Source organism: Uranotaenia lowii, chromosome 3 (genome assembly GCF_029784155.1).
Source record: "Uranotaenia lowii strain MFRU-FL chromosome 3, ASM2978415v1, whole genome shotgun sequence".
In the NCBI taxonomy this organism is placed as follows: domain Eukaryota; kingdom Metazoa; phylum Arthropoda; class Insecta; order Diptera; family Culicidae; genus Uranotaenia; species Uranotaenia lowii.
The window spans coordinates 297,485,446-297,510,219 of NC_073693.1; the positions used below are offsets into that span (position 1 = coordinate 297,485,446).

At 41.6% G+C, this 24,774-nt stretch overlaps 1 protein-coding gene across 1 annotated transcript; it reads left to right on the forward strand.

Annotated features, from left to right (window-relative positions):
* The first annotated feature begins 265 nt into the window (after positions 1–265).
* Positions 266–24,766, forward strand: LOC129752772 (ras-related GTP-binding protein A). Its single transcript, XM_055748542.1, has 4 exons — positions 266–547; positions 679–740; positions 966–1,065; positions 22,997–24,766. The coding sequence occupies exons 2-4, from the start codon at positions 729–731 to the stop codon at positions 23,977–23,979; spliced, it is 1,095 nt and encodes a 364-aa protein (XP_055604517.1). The 5' UTR covers positions 266–547; positions 679–728; the 3' UTR covers positions 23,980–24,766.
* The last annotated feature ends 8 nt before the right edge of the window (positions 24,767–24,774 follow it).

A 24,774-nucleotide genomic window follows, 5' to 3' on the forward strand; every position in this document is an offset into this window, starting at 1 on the left:
TTGTTTTGTTTTGCGCATTTCAAAAATTGGAAATTGTTCGTCACTTGTCTCTCAATTTCGCACGCCCGCACCAATCCATTTGTAAATAATCTGAGAGCGAGATGTGGGTGCGTGCGTAAAATGCAAGATAGTGCTTGTCTCTTTCTCGCAACCAACCTTCAGGAAACCTGAAGCGTGCGGACGATCGAAATCTCTCTCTTGATTCCACGTGTTTCGTGGTGTTGGTGTACGGGATCTTTTCGTTCTTCGAGGTTTTCCTTTTGACCGTGGGGCAGTACCGTACAAATGTTGAACTGCTGCTGCGAAGTGTCAGACGACAATCTAGAGGGGTGCAAAACAACGACCGAAAGGCAAGAGAGAAAAGATCCGAGCAAATACCTTCCGTCAAGTTCGCGACGAAATTACCAAATTCCGTTTTTGTTTCGACTACCTTCTACTCGGAAGCAGAAGCAAACCAGAACCAGGACCATCTCCCGTCCGGGTTCAGGAATTCCGGGCACCAGTTGGGTTGGTTGCCCCGTTGCTATTCGAGGGCCATAAGAATCAGGTAAGGATGGTTGTTGCGAAACGCAATTGTAACTCCCCTCGAAGTTTTGGGGATCAAATTTCCAATAATCATTTCCTGTTCTAAAGGTTTTTTTTTATTTTCTCTTCTGATTCCCCACTTTTCTACTGAAGGGAAGAGGATTTTACGACGAACCGAAGAGAATCGAAACAACAGCAGCAACATGAAGAAGAAGGTACGTGATAATGTTTTTGTCTGTGTCCCGTATCAATGCCAAACATTGTAGATACAGTGGCTATATGAGCTGCTTGCTATCAATCATTGTTGAGAATGAAGAAAGGGGGGCGTTCATCAATGGGAGATGCATTCCTCGGGATGGGATATAGCCTCAGATGTTTATGCAAATCGGAGCCATTATCCTGACTGACTGACGACGATGACTAATATGGTTCTATTTTAGGTGCTGTTGATGGGCAAGAGTGGCTCCGGCAAGACCAGTATGCGGTCCATCATCTTTGCCAACTACATTGCTCGGGACACCCGGAGATTGGGCGCCACAAGTAAGTTACTCTATTTAACATCCTTATTTGTCAGATTGTCCTTTATCCAAAACGAAGGCTCATAATGAGTATTCCGGTCAATAGTAACATCTCAACTATACTCTTAAATTCCAAAAAGATCAGATTTGTTTCTTTTCAATTGTTTAAATTCGGATTGAGAATCAGTACAAAAATGAGCAATTTAGAAGTCTTATTTTTCTTTTAAATAATTATTCTTGAACTCTTGAATTCTTATTAGGAATGTGTTTGAATCATAAATTGTATTTATCAGGATTGGAGTAGTGACATGCTTTAGTAGAGTAATTCCAAACTCTGGCCGATGCACCATACTGCAGGATGACCCCAAACTTTTGATCGACCACTTAAGTAGATAATTTATTTTGTTAAGTACATTGCAAATTTTTAGCACAAAATTTAACAAATGTCTTTTGATAAGTAGATATGGGATTGCAACATGAATTTTGAAATTTGACACTCCACCCTGAGATGATGGGGTTTGAATTTAAAGAGCAGTTTTTGGTAAATTTACCAGCTTTAAGCTTAGTTAAAGACATATAATTTACATGTCTTAACCTAAGTGAACGTATACATTTTGCCAAATCCATCTGAGAAAGTTCTAATTTACTGTCAAGGATATAAGGAGGTTCCAGAGGAATTCAACATTCTGCGTTTGAAATTAGGAAAAATGAAGAATCACACGAAAAACCATTTACCTATCGAATGTTATATCTATAAATTACTGTTAATCTTCAACAAGACACAAATGCCATAAGGATGGTAAAGTGTCATTAATAAAAACAAAAAAAAAAAAAAAACGAGAAAGGTTCAGCTCACGATCTTTTCAATAAAATCGAAGAATACCCAAGATTTCATATTTTTAAGGTTTTAAAATTTGGTAGGTATTTTAAAAAAATACCTCCCAATACGGGAAAATATCTTTGAAATTCTTTTAGGAGATTGATTAATGCTAAATAAACCAACAAAATTCTACTGAAACAGATGTTCTCTTTTATTCATCTTTCAAAACAAATTAATTTCCATCAGCAAAATCATATTCAGGATGTACAGAATCCAAACAATGGCATAAATTAGTACTAGGATAAATATGAGCGGTATGGCAACGGCCATCCTTAGCACAGAATCGACAGTGATGTTGCCTCCGGGTGAGATACGGGTTCGGAAATTCCTCACCAACCCTGGCGGTTGTTGATCGGTGGATCCTACGGCAGCTATTATGTAGTTTTTGCCCTGTATGATGGCCCATTCCAGGGACTGCTTCAGGTAAACCAGCATCTTGATGCTCTGCTTGAGAACCACTTCCGTTAGAACAAATCCAAAAGCTACCGAAAGTATGGTCACAAAGTTCCAATAGAAATTACTGCACAGTTTGCTGACTTTCGACACCGTGGTGGAACTGTTGATCGATTGTAGCTTGCTGACGGTATCGATAGCTTCCGGCTTTGGGCTGGCAACCAGGGTACAATTTGGGCTAGTTTCCATCAACTTGGAACCTTGAATCGGCTCGCTGATTCTGGTCGGAGTAACCTTCTCGCACTGAATCAAATCCATCACCCGGCGAAACTGCGTCTTGCGTCGAGTGGTGACACCGCCTACCTCCGAACAAATCTCCGATCCCACATCGGACCGGGTGTCGTCCAAGTCCGAGTCCAGTTCCACTATTCCGGTCCTTCCCCCACCCCTACTGGTTCCTTGTGATGGTTCGCCTCCACCAGCACCGGAAATCCGGCGGACCGGTTTCATGTGGGTGGCAGTTGCCGAATTCCGCCGGTTGAAAATTTCCTCCAGCTCGGTCACGTTGGGTGTTACTCGGGTGGGTGGTAACGTTTTCTGTTCACTGCCACGATCCGGGGAAACCTGTGGCCGCAAGTTGGTGAAGATCATCGTATTATTCAGGCACCGATCGTACAGGGTTTCCATTTTTTTGCGTGACACACACACCGGATGTTGTTGTCTGAGTACAATTTACTTGGAAAAGGTTGCTTGGTTTTTTTCTTCTATCAGTTCAATACTCTAAATTCTACAGGGTGTTCAATAAGTTCGAATACAAATTAAAAAAAAAAACGATAGTTTTAAATCAAATTTTTTTTTTTTAATCAAAGGTATGTTTATTAAGGCATTTTACTTATAAAGTTTCATTTTGCCGAGTGGATCACTTATTAATCTATGTTAGTAGAGGGGGAGCCGTAATAGTCGCGGCGACTCAACGTTAGCTTTGACTCTAGTTTGGAAGAGGAAAGGGGGAGTTGTAGGGTTTACTATAAAACTATTTTCCATCTGCGTTCGGTGGTGGCATTCTGTAGCTGCGGTTGCAGTAGCTACCCCAGGTAGTCGTCTTCCTGGCCAGCCTTTTGGTGGAGTTTGTCGAACCCATCGGATGGAAGATTACTCTATCAATTAGACAAAGAAAACATTAATAGGGTACAAATACAGGGGGGGGGGTCGGTGGAGTGGTAAAAAAGGTAGGAGGACTAGACGACCAAGTCAGACAGTTTGAGATATTTGTAGATGGGGTACAAATATTCTAAATCTAAGTTTGCCAAGATGTCTCGAATTGGAACACCAGGTGGTTTACGTCGGGCCCTAAGGGTATCCAGTAGCCAAGCCCTCGATCGATCAAACCGTTCACACGTCCACACAACATGATCAATGTCGTGGTAGCCATCCCCACAAACACAAACATTGCTTGTAGCTAGTTGTATACGAAACAAATGCGCGTCAAGCCGGCAGTGATTTGACATGAGCCGAGAAATCACGTGAATGAAGTCGCGACTCAAGTTAAAATGCTTGAACCATGCCTTCGTCGGAACCTTAGGGATAATCGTATGGAGCCAACGTCCCTTTGTGCCATTATCCCAGCTAGACTGCCAAGCGTTAATCGCTAAAGTGCGAGGTATTGAAAAGTATTCGTTGTAAGTTATTATCCTCTCAAAGATTTCACCTCGTAACGCGCCCACCTTAGCCAATGAGTCCGCCTTCTCATTGCCTTGTATAAGACAATGAGACGGGATCCAAGCTAAGGTAATCCTATACGAATTTTCGATCAAAGCGCCCAATATCCCTGAAATTTCCAGCAAAAAATGGGAAGAGCGCTTCATCAGTTTCATCGATCGAATCGCCTCAACGGAGCTGAGACTATCCGAGTAGATGAAATAGTGGTCTACGGGCAGTGTGCGAATGTGTTCCAAGGTGCAGTAAATAGCGGCTAGCTCAGCAGTGTAAACGGAGCATGGCTCTCGAAGCTTGAACGAAGCTTCAAAGCCCTCATTATACACTGCGAAGCCAGTCGCGTTGTCGATTCTAGAACCATCAGTAAAGAACATTTTTAAAGGATCAATTTCACGTACCTTTGAAGCAAAGATTGAAGGAATGATGTTGGGTCGGACGTGATCTGGTATTCCACGGATGTCAGCGGTCATGGACAGATCGAATTTTATTAAGGAACTGCTAATCGGGTAAAAGTGACTCGTGTCCGAATTTAATAAAGAAGGATTTATTTCTAATTGCCTAAAAGTTTTATAATTATTGACATATTTTACTTGCGGATTAATATTCATAAGCCTTTCCAAATTTTCTATCACCAAAGGATTCATAGTAACACTTCGAATTAGGAAACGTAGCGATAAATCGAAGAACCGATTTTTCAACGGCATTACTCCCGCCAGTACTTCGAGACCCATCGTATGTGTCGACTGCATACAACCCATGGCAATACGCAAACAACGATACTGTATTCGTTCTAGTTTAATCAAGTGGGTATCCGCGGCGGACCCAAAGCAAAAGCTTCCGTATTCTATGACCGACAGTATCGTTGTTTGGTATAACCTGATGAGGTCCTGTGGATGAGCACCCCACCAGGTTCCAGTAATCGTTCGAAGAAAATTGATTCTCTTTTGGCATTTTTGTGTCAAGTACCTAATATGTTTTCCCCAGAGGCATTTAGAGTCGAACCAGACACCCAAATATTTAAAACTAAGTGATTGAGTTAGAGTTCTACCCATCATAAGGAGCTCTATTTTAGGAGGGGAATGCTTCCTTGAAAAAACAACTAACTCGGTTTTACTAGGCGAAAACTCGATGCCTAGATTCCTGGCCCAGTATGATAAATTATTAAGAGTTTCTTGTAACGGAGGTTTAATTTGAGTGCCTTTTTTACCTGTGATATGAACAACACAGTCATCCGCAAGCTGTCTAAGCGTGCAATTTTGTGCCATACAAGCATCGATTTCTCGGACATAAAAGTTGTATAGCAGGGGGCTTAAACATGAGCCTTGGGGTAGACCCATGTAACTTATTCGTTCAACGTTGGTTTCTCCATGACTAAAATGCATGATTTTTTCAGACAACAGGTTATAAAGAAAATTATTCAATATTGGTGAAAGTCCGCAAGAGTTAAGATTACTAGATAGCACTTCTATGGACACCGAATCGAATGCCCCTTTGATGTCCAGAAATACTGCCCCCATCTGCTCTTTTTGGGCAAACGCCAATTGAATGTCTGAGGAAAGTAATGCTAGACAGTCGTTCGTACCCTTGCCTCTACGAAATCCAAATTGTGTACTTGACAACAGATTGTTTGATTCAACCCATTTGTCCAGCCGAAAGAGAATCATTTTTTCGAGCAATTTCCGGAGACACGAGAGCATAGCAATCGGCCTATACGAATTGTACTCAGAAGCTGGTTTTCCCGGTTTTTGGATGGCTATGACTTTCACTTGTCTCCAGTCATGCGGAACAATGTTCAGTTCCAAACACTTATTGAATAAATTCAATAAACGTTTTTTAGCAGAGTCTGGCAGATTCTTCAACAAGTCGAATTTAATCCTATCCAGTCCGGGAGCTGAATTGTTGCAAGACCAGAGCGCAAGTGAAAGTTCGACCATCGAGAATTGATCCTCCGTTTCAGAACTATTCTCTGTATCCCGATAGTTTTTCTGAGCTGGTGCTGCGTCCGGGCAGACCTTTTTCGCGAACTGTATCAGCCATCGACTCGAGTTTTCCACACTTTCGTTCGAAGGTGTGTGATTTCGCATGTTTCGTGCTGTTCTCCAAAGCGTGTGCAGAGACGTTTCTCGAGATAACCCATCCACGAATCGCCGCCAGTACCCACGTTTCTTGCCCCTGATCAAGTTCTTGAACTTCCGCTCCAAGGTCAAGTAACGTTGGAACTTCTCTGGTAATCCAGTTCTGCGAAACTCGACAAACGCCTTGCACTTTTCTCCTCGCGCACGCGAGCAGTCTCCATCCCACCACGGAGTGGGAGGCCGTTTCTGTATCGTCGAATTGTCAATCCGTCTGACCTGTGCCCCGATTGCACAGTCTACAATTGTCCCGGAAATGAAACTGTACTCTGCCTCCGGAGGCAGTTCATCCGTTGAGTCGATGGCTTCAATGATACATGATGCATACTTTTTCCAATCTATATTCCTTGTGAGGTCATAAGGAATATTGATTTCTTCGGGTGGACTACTACCACTGGTAATAGAAATATTGATAGGCAAATGATCGCTTCCCTGGGGGTCCTGGATTACCTTTTTAAATCAAATGATCAGAATAATTTTGTTTACTCTAATGGAAATGTAATTTAATAATGGTCAATCACACCTTTTGTTTAGGAAAATTTTTACCTTAAACCAATTATATGAGCACCAGCGATTTGTCAAGTTCACCGTACGCGGCACGCTCCTCTATTGTTGAAATGTCGTTCCACATAAGAATGCTGACGATTTTTATATAGTCAAAAAAGGTTTCCTGTATTTGTTTAATCTCGAAAACATGTAAGATATAACTAACCAATCGAACAGAGTTACATATATGTATTTGGGGCCGTTCACATACCACGTGGACAACTTAGGGGGAGGGAGGGTGTATGGAAATGTCCACGCTTGTCCACGGAGAGGGGGGTAGGGGTTTGGGTCATGTCCACGTGGACATACTTACTGTTTGAATCATAGAATTACAAAGCTTTCCAGTTTCAACAATCAAAAGCCACTTGAAAGCAAGTAATAAATATGATTATTAAGAAATATAAAAATTTAAAAATTATTTTATATCAGGCAAAGCTATTTCTTTTTATTTTTTTAAATCAGCCATTCCAATAACAAATAGGCAAAAGTAGTGTTTTCTAACTGTCAGATGAGTTTTTGAAAAAAAAAAACAATTTCAAATCTGTCCACGTGGACATTCGGGGAGGGGGGTAGGGGTTTGCCAAATGTCCACGCTTGTCCACGGAGGGGGAGGGGGGTGTCAAAAATCTCATTTTTCTGTCCACGTGGTATCTGAACGGCCCCTTTGAAGGGCATAGCACTTTTCATTTTGAGTCAAAATGTCCAAAAACCTGTATATTATTCTGTTTAAAATGGCACCAGTACTTTAGGTGTGAAAAGGCTGATAAAAAACGAACACTACTCTAACAAAAAGTTAGATCTTTATGCTACGGCTTTACCACACCATTTGTTTAAAAAGTGTATTCGAACTTATTGAACACCCTGTAGAGTCTAGAAGATATATACCATGTTGAGCAATGGATGTTACTTAAGTTCGAGACATTTGGAATTTGAAATAAAAAAACTTGAATTCTCATTTAGGCTCCATTTTGAGTACAAAAAGTTCAAGTACTTAAATCTCCCAAAATCTTCCCCGAAATCAAGAAGCAGTTTCTGCAACCACAGTAGTTTCCGGCAGCCTTGAGCAAGAATATGTATTCCGCTTCTGTTGAATAAAGAGCCACGCATGTTTGTTTCTTGGCTCCCTACAGAATGGTTCCGCCATCCACCGAGCCTGAACAGGTAACCTGAGTTGTATCTCAGGTCTTGTACCGTGCTTGCTCAGTTTGCGTCGGCATATCCTTCTAATTCATCGAAGTTACCTATCAGATGAAGCTTGTTCTACAGTTTCCTCCAGGTACCGCAAAGCTCACTTTGGCTCCGTCCAGTCCGCTTTGGTTGGTTTTGACACTTTCCTTCCGAGAATCGATGAGCAATTCCCGCTGTCTGTCCGCGTGTTCACCGCCAGATACAGCAAAATTCCAACGAGGCTCTGATGTTGGTCGGAATTGGGAAGATCCTCCGTCTCCTCCTTGTGTTGTATGTAGCCGGGATCCATCGGAATTCTTGACCCTTTTGCATCGCTCATACGATGATGTATGCCAGCTTCCCGTTTTGATTCCGAGCATAGAGGCACGGATTCGCTTCCGACACGGTTTGAATCCAGCTTTCCGCATAACTTCGTCCAGCTTGAGGTTCCACATTCGTGCCGACTGCTTTAGACCGTAAAGACTTTTAAGCAGATGACACACCTGTCCCTTTGCAGCAGAGACACCAGGCGGGGGCTTCATTTAGATGGTTTTATCTAAATCACCGTTTAGATAGGCCGTCTTTACGTCCACGTGTTTCAACAGCATTCCACGACGAGCAGCAATGGTCAGCAGTAAGCGTAACGTACCGGAGCAAAAACCTCAACGTAATCCAAGCCTTGACGTTGATTGAAACATTGGGCCACCAAACGGGCCTCGAACCGTATCGTCCTTCCGAACTCGTCTTCCTTCCTCTTGAGCGACCACCACTCGAAACCGCTTCGGTAGGTTACCTTTGCTGAACGTTCGGAACGCCGCTTTCTGCTGTTGACAACCTTTTCAGTAGATTTCGGTTGCTGCTCCTCAAGATCGAGTGGCTCCACCTGAACGTCAAATTGCTCCTCCTGAATTTGGCCATTCTCGTCTGCAAGCGGACCATCATCGTTGCCATCGGTATCACCAAAACCTCGGAAATCATCGTCTACATCGATGCGTTGTTCTACAGTGCCAATCGGATTGAGGACCATCGGTGGCTGCTCTTGAACCTCGGTTTTCTCAGATTCCAGCCTCTTCGAAGAACCATCTTGAGTCGTAAGAAACCGGACATCTCTGCTGAAGACCATCTTTTTAGTTTTCCTGTCGATGAAACGCCACGCTTTGTGTAGCCAACGAATGTCAACTTCTTCGCTTTGGTCCCCAATTTCGATCTGTACCAAAAACATGCAGATGCTCCACATCAGATTTGCTTCCATGCCACAGTTCGTATGACGTCTCACGGATCGTGTATGTCGTTGTAAACTGTTGCAGGATTCCTTCGCTTCTGAGGAACTTAGCCGTCGCATGCCCACTGTACTCGCCACCTCGATCGGACCTGATCACATTCGGCGGCCGGTCGAATTGCGTCTTCATCTCACGCATAAAATCTTGGACAGCTTCCAACGTTCCAGACTTCTTGCTCAGAAAATACAGCTTAGTGTAGCGGCTGTAATCGTCAATAAGAGTAAGAAATTATCATCGTCCTGCAGGCGTCGCCGTGTTCATTGGCCCGCACTAGTCGCTATGAACCGGATCCAGAATTTGTTTCAATGACCTCTGCGCCTTCTTGAGAATCGGTAGCCTTTACTTCGCAAGTAATTCCATGCCAGAACTCAGATTTGCCAACTGCTTGATGTCGTCAATGTACCGATCACCCAACTTGTGATGCCATTCGTGCATGCAATTTTTCTTGCTGCACTGGCCCGAGAATGCATTCACCCGTTCCACCATCTGGATGTGATACAACCCGTTTCTGTGTTGAGCCCTAGTTGCGATACGACTATTTTTCGAAATAGTGCAACCGTCTTGATTGAAGAATCCCTCGGCTCCTTTCTGCACAAGCTTGTCAACCGAAACCATGTTCATATGGAAATCAGGAACGTAGATGACCTCGCCCAACGTAGTATTTTCGGTACCTTGGCTACCATAGCAAAGGATTTTGCATGAGCCAACTCCTTCGACCACTGCTTGCTTGCCATCAGCAACCATCACCGTCCTCGGAATACTTCGGTTCGACTCCATCTCATGGAACAGATTCTTATCGGCACACATGTGCGAGCTTGCACCCGAATCGACGATCCAATTCCGGACACCCCGTACGGAAAACGCAAAATCTTTGTCACTCGAAATATATTTTGCCTTCTCAGTTGCCTTGGAGAACAACTTCGCTCGATTTTTGTGCGTGATGTCCTTCTTAGTTTTGGGCCACGCCGAACAATCTCGTTTTCGATGACCAGATTCACCGCAGAAGTAGCAAACGATGTCTTGATTGCCACGGTTTTAGGTCTGCACCTTCAGGACCGATGGACCAACCGTAACAGCTTCACGACGTTTCTGGACCTCGTTGGTAATCTTGTCCTTCACCAAAGCCAGTGTCAACTCTTCAGCTGATCGATTCTCCAACGTCGTCGTCAGGGCATCAAAGATACTCGGTAGACTACGGAAAACCAAAATCACCCGCAGATCGTCAGCCAGAACGGTTCCAGCATTCGCCAACTTCTCAAAAAGGCCTTCGAACTCGAGTAAGTGCTCCACGACGTCGTCACCTTCTTAGTATTTCAGGTCGCAAATCTTCTTCAAGATGTGGACCTTGGAACTAAGGGTCTTAGTTTCGTGCTGCCGCTTGAGGTTCTCCCATAAATCCTTCCGGATGTGTGTCGCCCGTGCTCTTTGTTCTCCGCCAGCCTAGGCAGCCAGCTCAGCAACGTTTCGATTGTTGGCAGCAGCTTCCGGTTTCATCCCTGGCGAAATATACCTCCAGCTCCAGAACTCGACCTCCAACTTCCAGGAGTCGTAGTTATCATTAGTGAGCTCCGCTATTAATTTTTTTTTCCATTTAAACTTCCTTCAGAGCGCAGGCTGTTAGAGGTGCTATGAACTAAGAACTACTATTCTGTTGAATGGTACAAAGTAGAATGATTTATTTTCTTAAATTCACTCCCTTTTATAACCGCCAGCTGACGTGTGCTGTTTATTTAAATTATTACTTTGATGCACTCCATCACTATTGCCTATTTCAATAAAGATATAATGTCTTGATTTGGATTTTTTTTTTTCGAATTTATTCAAAACTAGCGGACCCGGTGTGCTTGCTACGCTTAAGCAGCGGTGTGTAGACTCGCTTCGGAAAGAATCATTCGGCTGATTTTTTCCGAGTTTAACTTGTAGTGTGCAGATTGATTTTATCTTCGTTCCAATCATGACGTGATTGCACACAAAACGAGGAGAACAGTTCCGAATTGATGTTTTCCTTGCCTCGCAGGAATAAAATCGCACCAACGAAACAACAGAACGAAGCTTACCGTACACGAATGCTCACGAGCGATCGTTGCCCGACGGCCGAGTTAACATTCCTCGCACCCTTCTCTCTGTCGTTTCCCGTTCCCTTGTATCTATCTCTTTTAGCCACGCCCCCATGCGTTGTCCGATTGTTGTGTTCGGCTGCCGAACGAAAACGATTTTTTCTAATCCGCAGTCTGCAGAACTGTACGTTCGCTTCGCAGATGTTTCCCCCGATTGCTGTTTACTCCTGCCGAGTTTACCCGAAGCTTACTTCCTGATGCTTTCCGAGCAGTGATGCCACATTTCTATCGGTATTTTGAAACCCAAAAAAATCTTTTATCGGTATGTAAATCCTAAAAATCTGTATGAAAATTGGTATTTGAGGTAGATATTCAAAAATGCAAGTCTCTTATGAATGTTCATTTTTAGTTCAAAACTAGCTGATTAAATGTGTTTTAGCATATATTACAGGAAGGTTTTTTTTACACTGATATACGTACCGCGTAAAAAAAATTCGTGCCGTGTAAAAAAAAGCTGTGTGTATTGCATTTCCTCCGTAACTTGGTTCTAAGTAACACTAATTTACACAAAATGACAATTTTGAAATTTTAACAGAACTTTATGTTTGTTATGACTTGTATATTTTTTTTTTTAATTTTTAAACTATCTGCTTTTGCTGACGAAAGCACAAATCACGAATGAAAATTCAGCAGAAAATCCGAAATAGGTATTTTTTCCAGTACTCATAACTGAATGGGAATTTATTTTAAAAGTTACCATTTGATAAGAAAAATTAGTGGCATGGCGAGAACCTTCAGGTTACACGTTGTTTAGGCATATAAATTAGGAAAAAACTTGAGACTTCAATTGATTTTTGGCTGAAGTGGGATGTAAATTTGATAAATTCGATAAGGCAATAGAACCAGGTCAATCTAAAGGAAATTTTAATTTAGTAAACACTTACAAATCCAATGGCTTTTTGACGTTCGAGGTAAGTATAGGCCCAAGTTGATGTTCTTCGTTTTGTTGATGGATTTTCGCCAAACTCTAAAAGAATAGGTTCTTCCGAAAAAGATTTAAAACACATAGTTTTACTGTAACTGAAAGTACCCATTTTGCCTGGCGTGGTCTTTAATTCTGCGATCTCTGGTACCTTCTAGGTACCTTCTTATGATATCATATATTTTGCTAACAAGATGCAGAAGGATTGAAGATTATGCCGATGATATTACATACCGTGTATCTGATTGCACTTCAAATCTCGACATACCCCACGACGAGTTGAACAAGGATTATATTCAAACGGTGTATGTATTTCCTTGAAAAGTTAGCATCTCGCGAGACAAGAACTTTAATGCGATCGTCAATTGAAATTGACCTTAAGAAACTTCAATTGGCAGTCGCAGAAGGTCAAATATCAGCCTTGAGCTTAGTCCATTGGCTTTTAGGTTGAGTACCATAATAGTGCATCATTTGACAGAACAAAGGAAAAAACAGCGCGAACAACTAAACGAATTATGAGAGTGAGCCGTGGAGATCTTTGCAGAATACTTTCAAAGCTGTACAGATCAAAGTTACGCCACGCCAGCTACCGAACTTTGTCTTCTTTCTACGGGACCTTTACGAGGATAGCTTGAATGAAGTGGGAGTGTTGAAGGGGGATGAATTTTGAGTTGAAATCTTAAAAATCGGTATGTTTTGCCAAAAATCGGTAATCGGTATATACCGATTCTTGGTCAAAATTTTGCTCAAAAATCGGTATAAATACCGAAAAATCGGTATGTGTGGCATCGCTGTTTCCGAGTTGAACTTTAGATAGCATCATTGCAGATTGAGTTTAACGAAATAAAATCGTTCTGTAAAGAAGGGCAAGTGCGAGTATGTAGACTCGCGATTTTAACATCTCTGTGCCAAAGTGGAGAGGACCCACGAACTTTCATAAAACATTGTCTGTATCTAAATAACGCCATATGCCCCAATTTTTTTTTATTAATCTTCAAGTTTATCCAAATAGAATATGAAATAAAACTTGTCCCCGCCCTGAAAAAACAGAGGGTCTCAAATTATTCGTGCGCAAACAACCTCTCTAAAAAAAGATGGTACCTATTGATTGATAAGTGCTCTAATTACGCCGAAAAAAGCTGTTTAGGGGTCCCTTCCCTTCCCTTTCCTGTCCATTACTACTTGATCGAGGTAAGCGTTTCTGTTAAATATATGTAGGTACCCATTTTTCGCACCAAAAGACCCTTTCATATTAAATTTGTTTCCATTATATTGTTTAGTAAGTTCTTGAGCGAAATTATGTGGAATCTCTTCCATCCCTCCTCTCTCCTTGATGCACGGCAGAAGGGTTTACAACAATCTTAGAAACATATCTCGTACCCAAATATCTTCCCATGCCAAATTTGATTCCATTTGCTGATTATTTCTCAAGCGATGCCAACAAAATTGTATTGTGGCCTCTTTCCCCTTCTTTCAATCTTATTGGACGAAGAGTGGTGTTTTAAATTCTAATAGAACCATTTGATGTGCACTAATCCTTTTCCATGTGAAGTTTAATGTGGGAGCCTCCCTACTCCCTTCCTAAATCCCCAATGAAACAATGAAGGGGCAAATAGTCATATAACCATTTCTCGTACCATATGCTCTTCCATGCCAAATTCGCTTCCATTTTCTTGATAATTTCTCAAGCTATCCAAAAAATTGTAAAGGATCCCCTTTCCCATCTTCCCATTGGAAGGATGGAGTGGTACCAAATATCGATAGGAACCTTTTTTGTTCTCAAGTACCCTTCCATGCCAAATTTGGTTCCATTTGCTCGAATTGTCCTCGAGATATGCAATAAAAATTGTATGGGAGCCTCACTCCTCTCCTCTCAATGCAATGGCAGAACGAAAGAGTCTCAATTCCAATTGCTTGAATAGTTTTCGAATAATGTAATAAATTGCTCAGGATACCATCCTCTCCTCTATCTCTCAACTGGAAGAGGAGAGATTCAGGGAAACATTTATTGTACCATAATACATTAGTCTGTGCTAATACCATCCTATGCCAATTTTTTTTCCATTTGCTCGATATGTTCTTCAATTATGAACGAAAAATGTAAGAAAGGACACCTCCCCCTTTCCAATTTCCCCATTGGAAGGAGGACGATTCTAAAATTCGCATAAACAGTATTCTAAAACTTTGGTTGGCTTGGCACTACTCAGCAAGTCTCCATTTTATGAAATCAAAGCTTTCTAAAATTGCATCACCTTCTCTTTTGAGATAATTGTTGTACTTTCACAAATGAAAAACAGGGTTGCTAGCGAGCCGGGAAAACCGGGAAAACCGGGAAAAACTTTGGAATTTCATCGCGTCACCGGGAATCCGGGAAAAAACCGGGAATTTTGGCACCTCACCGGGAAAATTGCCATTTTTTCAAAAATTTCCACGAAATTTTAAAATTTTTTTGAAATTAACTTCTAGATGTAAGAGTAGTTTTTGACAGTCTCGATATAGGCAAAGCTTAAATCACTTTTTCAACTGATTCGGGGGAGCAAACATGAGATATCTCATATTCTCGCTCTCCACAAATGTGCTACACTTACAAGCATTATTCTATTGTCATAAATTAAATAATGAAACTTTACTGGACAAAACTAAACACAAAACGTTTGGTAACTCCACTTTACCAAGTTTGTCGAATGTCGGTATCTTTGCGGTCCTTAATATGTAACCAGGTTTTGTTATTGATGTCAAGCGATTCAGTGTTCGATTTACATCTTTCATAAAATTGTTTCTTCTTATACTACTGGGGCACTACTAAAGATATTCGTTGTTTTATTAGAATTTTTTTTTTTTTTTTTTTTTTTTTTTTTTTTTTTTTTTCATTTGTATCGCATCACTCGGAGAATTCAGTCGCGTTTTCAAGTGTCCCGATCTTCGCGAACTGCTGAAAGTGAGTGTGATCCCGTCCAGTGAATCCGGGTATTTGTGCCGTTCGGACGGTAAAAACGGTGTTTTGTGCCGCGACAATAGTTTCCTGCCAAAGGCTGGTTAATTTGATTGACCCCAGCTCGCAGAAGGGCCGATCGATCGCCACGAGGTCCGCCGCCATTGTTTGGCGAACCATCATAATCAATCATCATCATCATCAATCATCATCATCGAGGCCGAGTCGAGACGAGGAGGCCACCTTCAACCAACGAGGAAGGGCCAACGCTCGTTTGGTTGGGTTCTTCGGTTATCGTCATCCTTGAAGACCAACGGAGAACCACGTGGTTGGAGCAGTCTATATACACTGTAAAAAATATAGTTCCAAAAAGTGCTAAAATAATTTGTAAGTTATTTTTTATTTCTTTTTTCACTTTTTCTTTTTCTATCATATTTCCCTTTATATATATTTCGATAATTTTGTGCTTCGCTTATATTTTCAACACGGAGGGCATTCGTTTTCCCGTTGAAAAATATGAGCGAAGGCGGGGGGTTATACCCTCCAACTGGGGATGATGCGAATATCACCTATGAAGATGAGGAGCATCTGGAGGAATCAGCTGATGCTGGCCCTTCAGATGCAAATCGTTCTCGGATGGATGACAATGTCGGATCATCCCCAGTGAAGAGTAGAGTCACCCGGCTCCGAAAATATGCTGAAGGCTCATCTTCCTCTGGGCCATGGGTGGTTTTCATCCGGCCCAAAAAGAACGGTAAACCTCTGAATGTGGTACAGATCACCAAAGATCTGGCGAGGTGGACCTCGGTAACCAGCGTTACAAAATTACGTGCGAACAAGCTGCGCGTTGTTGTGGCTAACTCGAAAGCTGCAAACGAGATTGTGGCTAGCAATTTTCTAATTCTAGAGTATCACGTTTACATCCCGTCTCGAGACGTAGAGATTGAGGGCGTGATCACAGAAATGAGTCTGGATGCGAAGTACGTTAAATCCAACGGCGTTGGTAAGTTCAAGAGCCTCGATTCGACTTCGGTCGAAATCGTGGATTGCCGTCAACTCAATACTGCCAACGTCGTAAATGGAGTTACAAAGTACTCGCCTTCAGCTTCATTTCGTGTGACTTTCGCGGGTACCGCCCTCCCTCACTACGTCTTGATTGACGGAGTATTAAGGCTTCCTGTGCGACTCTTCGTGCCTCGACCCATGCATTGTAAAAATTGCATCAAGTTGGGGCACACAGCGTCGCACTGTTGCAATAAGCCACGCTGTCCCCAATGCGGAGAGAATCATGGGGCTGGAGCATGCTCAGCAATAGAGCAGAAATGTGTTTATTGCGGGGGCTCACCCCATGAAATCTCTTCGTGCGAGGCATTCAAGAGTTGCTGGGATAAACAGAAGCGCTCTTTAAAGGAACGATCGAGACGTTCTTATGCCTCTATCTTAAAGAGCGCTTCTCCACTGGCCCAACCTCATTCAAGTAACATCTTTTCTGTGTTGCCAGTTGACAACGAAGAAACAACGGATGAGGAAAACCCTTTTGTTTTCGTTGCGAACTCCCGGAAACGTGCTAAAACAACTCCCAAGACACCCAAAATACCCAAGAAAATCCCTACAATGAGCCCTCCAATCAGTGTCCCTAAAAAGCCGAATGCTGCAGAACAACAAAAACAAAATCCTCCTGGATTCCGTACGATTTTTTCACCACAGAATGATGCAACACCAGCAGGGACCTCAAAGGCCCCTTTGACGAATGCAGTTTTTTCAGAATCAACTTCCCAGCCAGGATTGTTTAAGTTGACTGACATTCTGAATGGAATTTTTTCGTTTTTCAACGTTTCTGAATCCATCAAAAGCATTGTAACAACAATGCTTCCTGTAGTAAAGACATTTTTGAAGCAATTGATGCAAACTTGGCCCCTCATTTCAATGTTTATCTCTCTCGATGGCTAATTTACGCCCAGAGGTCGGGGATATCACTGTTATACAGTGGAATTGTCGTAGTTTAGTTCCTAAACTGGATCCGTTCAAATTTCTTCTTCATGAAACTAGTTGCGATATTTTTGCCCTTTCAGAAACATGGCTTTCTTCTCAATCAAACATCTCATTCCACGATTTTAACATTATCCGTTTGGATCGCAACGATTCTTATGGAGGGGTGCTTTTGGGGATCAATAAGCGCCACTCCTTTTACAGAATCCACCTCCCTTTATCAGGAGGAATTGAAGCTGTTGCATGTCATATAACTATAAGAGGTAAGGACTTATGCGTTGTCAGTTTGTACTGGCCTCATAGAGTTGCAGTGGATCGAAATCACCTAGAGGACCTGTGCTCAGTGCTTCCTGAGCCAAGGTTGATCCTGGGTGACTTCAATTCACATGGAACTGTCTGGGGAGAACAAACTGACGATTGTCGTTCTACTCTTATTTATGACATTTGTGACAGTTTCAATTTAACAATTTTGAACACGGGTGAAAAAACACGGGTACCTAAACCCCCTGCAAGACCAAGCGCAATTGACCTCTCACTCTGCTCAAATTCACTATCATTGGATTGCCAGTGGAAGGTAATCCCTGATCCCAATGGTAGTGATCACTTGCCAATCAAAATTACAATCACCAATGGGGCCAGCACTTCAAATTCAACAAATATGGCATATGACCTTACAAGACACATCGATTGGAAAAAGTACTCGGACGAAATAACAGATGCCATTAATTCTATGAATGTTTTACCTCCTTTGGAGGAGTATCACTTTCTTTCACGTTTGATCCATGAAAGTGCACTTTGCGCTCTCAAAAAACCCATCCCAGATTCATCTGTTCTTCGAAGGCCCCCAAATCCATGGTGGGACCAGCAGTGTTCCAAGCTTTATAAGGACAAATCAAAAGCATTCAAAGATTTTCGAAAACATGGAACCCTCGTCCTTTTTGAATCATATGTTTCCCTTGAAAATCAGTTCAAAAAATTGATCAAAGGGAAGAAAAAGGCGTATTGGAGGAATTTTGTGGGTGGTTTATCACGGGAAACATCCTTGAGTACCTTATGGAAAGTGGCACGAAGCATGCGCAATCGATCATCTACAAATGAAAGTGAAGAAAACACACATAGATGGATATTAAACTTTGTACGGAAAGTCTGCCCAGATTCTACACCTGTACAAAAAATAATCCGGAACGTGCCTCCTGATAGGTGTGGTCTGGATTCCAGCTTTTCGATGGTCGAATTTTCACTTGCCCTCCTCTCTTGCAACAATTCAGCTCCGGGAATTGATAAAATAAAATTTAACTTGTTGAAAAACCTTCCGGACGCCGCCAAGTTTCGCTTGTTAAATTTATTTAATCAATTCTTGGAGAACAACATTGTTCCCCAAGAGTGGAGAGAAGTGAGAGTTATCGCTATCCAAAAGCCCGGAAAACCAGCGTCCGATGCGAATTCGTACCGTCCAATAGCGATGTTGTCTTGTATACGCAAGTTGATGGAGAAAATGATTTTGTTTCGTTTGGATAAATGGGTAGAAGCAAATGGTCTCCTTTCAGATACTCAATTTGGGTTCCGAAGGGGCAAAGGGACAAACGATTGTCTTGCTTTGCTGTCTTCAGAGATACAAATGGCGTACGCAAAACGTGAGCAAATGGCTTCAGTGTTTCTAGACATAAAGGGAGCTTTTGATGCAGTTTCAATAGAGGTGTTGTCAGACAAATTGCACTCCCGGGGTCTGCCTCCTCTATTGAACAACATCTTATACAGCTTGCTTTGTGAGAAACATCTGAACTTTGCTCACGGAGATATTGCAATTAGAAGAACCTCCTACATGGGCCTCCCACAGGGTTCATGTTTGAGTCCACTTTTGTACAACTTTTACGTAAGTGACATCGACAGTTGTCTCTCTGAAGGCTGCACTCTAAGACAACTTGCAGATGACGGCGTGGTGTCTGTCACAGGTTCTACTGAGTCTCATCTGCTCAGACCTTTACAAGATACTTTAAACAGATTGTCATCCTGGGCTTTGGGGCTTGGGATTGAGTTTTCTCCTCAGAAAACGGAGATGGTTGTTTTCTCTAAGAAACGTAGACCTGCTCAACCTAAGCTTCAACTTCTAGGCCGAACGATCACTCAATCGAGGTGTTTTAAGTATCTTGGGGTTTGGTTTGATTCCAAGTGTACTTGGAGAGCCCACATTGAGTATCTGAAAGGAAAATGCCAACAAAGAATGAATTTTCTCCGATCAATCACTGGCACCTGGTGGGGAGCCCATCCAGAAGATCTTTTAAAATTGTATCGAACAACTATTCTCTCAGTGATGGAATATGGTAGCTTCTGTTTCCAGTCAGCTGCCAAAACTCACCTCCTCAAACTCGAGCGTATCCAATACCGTTGTCTTCGCATCGCTTTGGGCTGTATGCCCTCAACGCACAACATGAGTCTTGAAGTTTTGGCAGGAATACTCCCTTTGAAAGATCGATTCAATCTACTATCACTTCGGTTCCTCATCAGGTGTGAGGTCATGAACCCATTGGTGATTGTAAATTTTGACAGGCTACTTGAGCAAAATTTTCAAACCAGGTTTATGTCTATATACCATGTCCTCATGTCAATGCAGGTAAACCCTTCTTCATTCTCTCCAACTCGTGTTTGTAGCCCAGACTACGATCATTCTTCTGTCCAGTTTGATTTGTCTATGCAGCAGGAAATTTGTGGAATCCCGGTCCCTCATCGTTCCCTTCTGATTCCAAGAATTTTCGAAGCTAAATATAGACACGTCGATGCTGATAAAATGTACTTTACTGATGGATCACTTATAGAGGAATCAACAGGATTTGGAGTGTTCAACGAAATATCTAGCGCCTCTTACAGCCTCGAGTCACCATGCTCTGTGTATATAGCAGAGTTAGCAGCTATTCATTGTGCTTTGGACAGTATAGCTTCAAGGCCAGTTGGGCACTACTTTATTGTAACGAATAGTCTGAGTTCTGTTCAAGCAATCCACTCAATAAAACCGGGAAAGCACTCGCCATACTTCTTCGAGAAGATACGGGATAGTTTGAGTGCTTTATCAAAACGTCGCTTTATCATCACCTTTGTTTGGGTTCCCTCTCATTGCTCGATAGAGGGTAATGAGAAGGCAGACTCTCTGGCAAAGGTGGGGGCGATGGAAGGCGACACGTACCAGCGTGAAATTGCCTTCAACGAATTTTACTTTTTAGTTCGAAGAAACTCTCTTGTCAACTGGCAGCGCAAATGGGACGAGGATGAGTTGGGTCGGTGGCTGCACTCGATTATCCCAAGGGTAAGCCTTAAACCATGGTTTAATAGATTGGACCTGAGTCGAGATTTTATTCGTATATTTTCCCGTCTCATGTCCAATCATTATTCCTTAGACGCGGTACTCTATCGTTTGAATATTGCTAGCAGCAATTTGTGTAGTTGCGGCCAAGGTTACCATGACATCGAGCATATTGTTTGGTCGTGCGAGGTCCATCTTGTCGCCAGAACGAATTTCATAGACTCCCTTCGGGCCCGAGGAAAACCACCCTATGTTCCAGTGAGAGATGTGCTGGGGGTGAGAGACTTGGACTACATGTTCGAAATATATCTTTTCCTAAAAGCTATTGATCTTCGTCTTTAATTTCTTCTTATTTTCATATTTCCCTATCTATCTTCTTTTTTCTTTTAAAGTGAACTAGATATAAGCACACAATTGTTATCAAACAAAACGAGTTTGGCTCCTTAAAGCCTAAAGGTATGAGCCGTTTCAAATAAAGAATTTACAAAAAAAAAAATAGAATTTTTTTTTTCTAAAACATCTTTGGGTTTTTACTAAAAAAAAATATAATTGCACTTATAAAATAACCTTATATTTTTCTGCAATCTGATGATTTTAAATTTTGTAAAACAAATCCCTATTCAAGTTGGCAAGCTGATTTGATACTATGTTTCGATGCATTTTTAATTATTTCTATACAAACAGTACATTTTTTACAAATTTAAATAGAAAAACTGAAATTTTGTACGGTGGCTCAAAAGTATGACATTTCAATAAAAAAAATCAAGTTAATCGGACTTGTTTTTGCAAAATTGTTGATATTGTTGAGCAAATCAATGAATAGATGCCAATTTCGTTGGATTCGTTCCAAAAATTCATGAAAACCTGTCGATTTGATACGAAAATATATCGAAATATTTATTCATCATGACAAAAATTGTTAAAAATTTGAGGGCTTTACATTGATTTTGTTTTATTAACCAAGATTTTATATTTAAAAACAAGTATAATAAATACCGGGAAAATCATCATTTTTAACCGGGAAAAAAACGGGGAAAACTTTGAAATTTTAAAACGAAAAATCGCTAGCAACCCTGGAAAAAGCTGTTTTACAAAAGTACACTTTATTCGATAAAAAGCAAAACTGCAATGAACTAATTTTTCACTTATTGTTTTTCCTTAGTGATTGATGGTTGCTATGCTAGTAGGGAAAACACTCGCCTACTAGTCGGGTTGTAATAATAATGTTATAGTTTTAAAAAAGCTGAACTCGTTGTCTAGAGCAAGTTCACCGTGTTGGGAAAAAGTGGTAGAAATTTTGACACTAGTAGCACATTTTTAAAATTTTACCATGCAAAAATGTTTTCAAGATCTTTGGGAATTGTAATTTTTTGCAGCATAGAAACAGTGCTGCAAAAAATTACAACTCCCAAAGCCGTATGTGATAGAAATATTGCTATTTTTGCATCACAGCATGCGAAAATACAGCACGTGTTGTAAAAAATTTTTAAGGCCACAGATCTTGAAAATCTTTATGCATGGCAAAAATTTTAAAATATGCTAAAAGTGTCAAAATTTCTACTACTTTTTCCCAACACCAGTGAACTTGATCTTAGATTACTAAATCTCTTGAACTCAAAAAAAAAAACAACCCCTACAGAATGTTGTATGTGTCCTGAGCGAACCCTGCGGCCTGTTTGGGGAAAGGAAAGAGTATATTAGTCGCTTTAAGTGACTCACGTTTACTTGAACGGCAGATGCGGAAATCTTTACTATCTACCCATAAACGTGGGGAGTTTTGTTATAGGTAATTTGGGAAAGATAAACCCTGGAAGATGCTAGGCCAGCATTGCTTGTGATAATTTCGTCCTACACCTCCTACATTCCTAAAGTTCAGAAGAAGAGAGGGTTCTAAAATACTCATTAAAACATTTCTCGTTCCCAAACAACCTCTCATGTCAAATTTCTCAAGTTATACAAAAATCTGTATGTGAGCCACCCTCCCCTCTTCATATCTCCCCACAGGAAAAAAGAGTTGTGTGCCAAATATTCATCGAAACATTTTTCGTACCCTGATAACATCCCATGCCGAATTTGGTTCCATCGGCTTGATTAGTTTTTGCGTTATGTAAAAAATTGTAAGAATGGCCCCTTCCCCATTCCTATCTCCCTACAGGAGGCAGAGAGGGGTTTCAAATGATCATAGAAACATTTCATATACCCAAATGCCCTGCCACGTCAAATTTGGTACCATTTGCTTGATCGGTTCTCAAATTATGCAAATATTCAAACACCCTTCCTGTTAGAGGGAGGAATCGCAAACTATAATAGGAATCATACACGGCCTTCAATACCCCCACTTGGCAAGTTTCACGTAAATCGTTCAGTAGTTTCCGAGTGTAGGGGTGAATTTTTGTTGAATTCCTTCGAGTTAGCACGTACTCTAAACGGAATTTTCTAATCTATGCTCTGAAAAGAAAATCGAATGCTCAATTCAATCTTGATTCTAAATCTGAGTTTGAATGAAAAAAAAAAAAGGTTATACATTTTACACACAGCTTCGAAAGTTTAGAAATCTCTGACATTTTTTTTAACACATTTCCAGTCGACGTCGAGCACTCGCACGTGCGCTTCCTTGGCAACCTGGTGCTGAATCTGTGGGACTGCGGCGGCCAGGAATCCTTTATGGAGCAGTACTTCGCGAGCCAGAAGGACAACATCTTCCGCAACGTGGAGGTGCTGATCTACGTGTTCGATGTCGAAAGCCGGGAGATGGAACGGGACATGCACTACTACCAATCCTGTTTGGAGGCGATCCTGCAGAACTCACCGGATGCCAAAATTTTTTGCCTGGTGCACAAGATGGATCTGGTGGCGGAGGAGCAGAGGGATGTGATTTTTAAGGAGCGAGAGGAAGATTTAAAGCGACTGTCGAGACCTTTGGATTGTACGGCTTTTCGGACCAGCATCTGGGATGAAACGCTTTATCGGGCGTGGAGTAGTATCGTGTATCAATTGATCCCTAATGTGAAGGCCCTGGAGAACTCGTTGAACTACTTTGCGAGTGTGGTGGACGCCGATGAAGTTCTGCTGTTTGAACGGGCAACTTTTTTGGTCATCTCACATTGTCAGCGAAAGCAGCACAGGGATAGTCATAGGTTCGAGAAGGTTTCCAATATCATCAAACAGTTCAAGCTGTCCTGTTCAAAGCTGGGAGCGAAATTTTCCTCTATGGAAGTTAGGAACAGTATATTCGCAGCCTTCATCGATACCTTCACGAGTAATACCTATGTGATGGTGATCATGTCGGATCCGACGATTCCTTCGGAGGCGACGCTAATCAACATCCGGAACGCTAGGAAATACTTCGAGGAACTCGAAAATCCCAACGGCAGCTTTAACGGAGCGGCCAACGCCATACACTCGGCAGCTTCCCACGCGGCAGCCGTCAGCCAAGGGATGGTCAATGGAGGATCGTCCCACTACTACAATCACCATCACCAGAACCACCAACAGCTACAGCAACAGTTCCTCCAGCAGCAGCAACAACAGCAACAGTACCACAACGCCAACAATCCGTATCACTGATATTTAGTCAAACGCAAGTACTTTTATTTCAAGTAACACCAGCACCAGCTTTCCAAATCCGTTGTTACTTCTTAGTAAGTGTTACGTCTCCTCCTGCTTTTACCTTTTGAACTTACCTTCTTACCACTTTTGAGCTTGCGAATCAGATTACGGCCCGTTAATCAGTCCCAGAAAAATAGGACTTAAAATACAAACTATGATGATGATGATGATAATTTTCTGAGACAGTGTCGATTCTTTTATTTTCAAAACCAGTTAAATTGTTATGTTTTTATTAGCAAAGTTTATCCAATCTACGATTGCAGATAGTTCTACTATTAAAATAACGCAAGCGAGCGCGTGAGAGAAAAAAACGAGTCATCAGAATCTTCCTTCAATGTAGAAAACAAACATTAGTAATCAAAAATAAGTAAAACATGCAGAAAAAACGGAAGAGTTCATTGTTTTCCACTAAAAAAAACCTCCCCCGCGCTCTGTTTAGTCATTCGTCGTGGTATCAACGAAGAAGAACCATTTTTCGATTAGTAACGATTGTATGATTGCAATCGAGAAAAGGGTGTTAGCCAACCACGTTGTTAATTAACCTAGGGTGAACAAAATGAAATTAATAAAACAAACAAACCATGTGCAACAAAAAACGACATCAAGTGAAAACAAACACATAAATACACACAAGACATCAAATGTAAAGTGCGCGACGATTAAGGAATATCGAAATGATGAAAAAAATATCTGGACCTGAAGTAGTTTGCTGAGGACATTTAGTAATAAAGACAGTTTTATAGGATATTCACT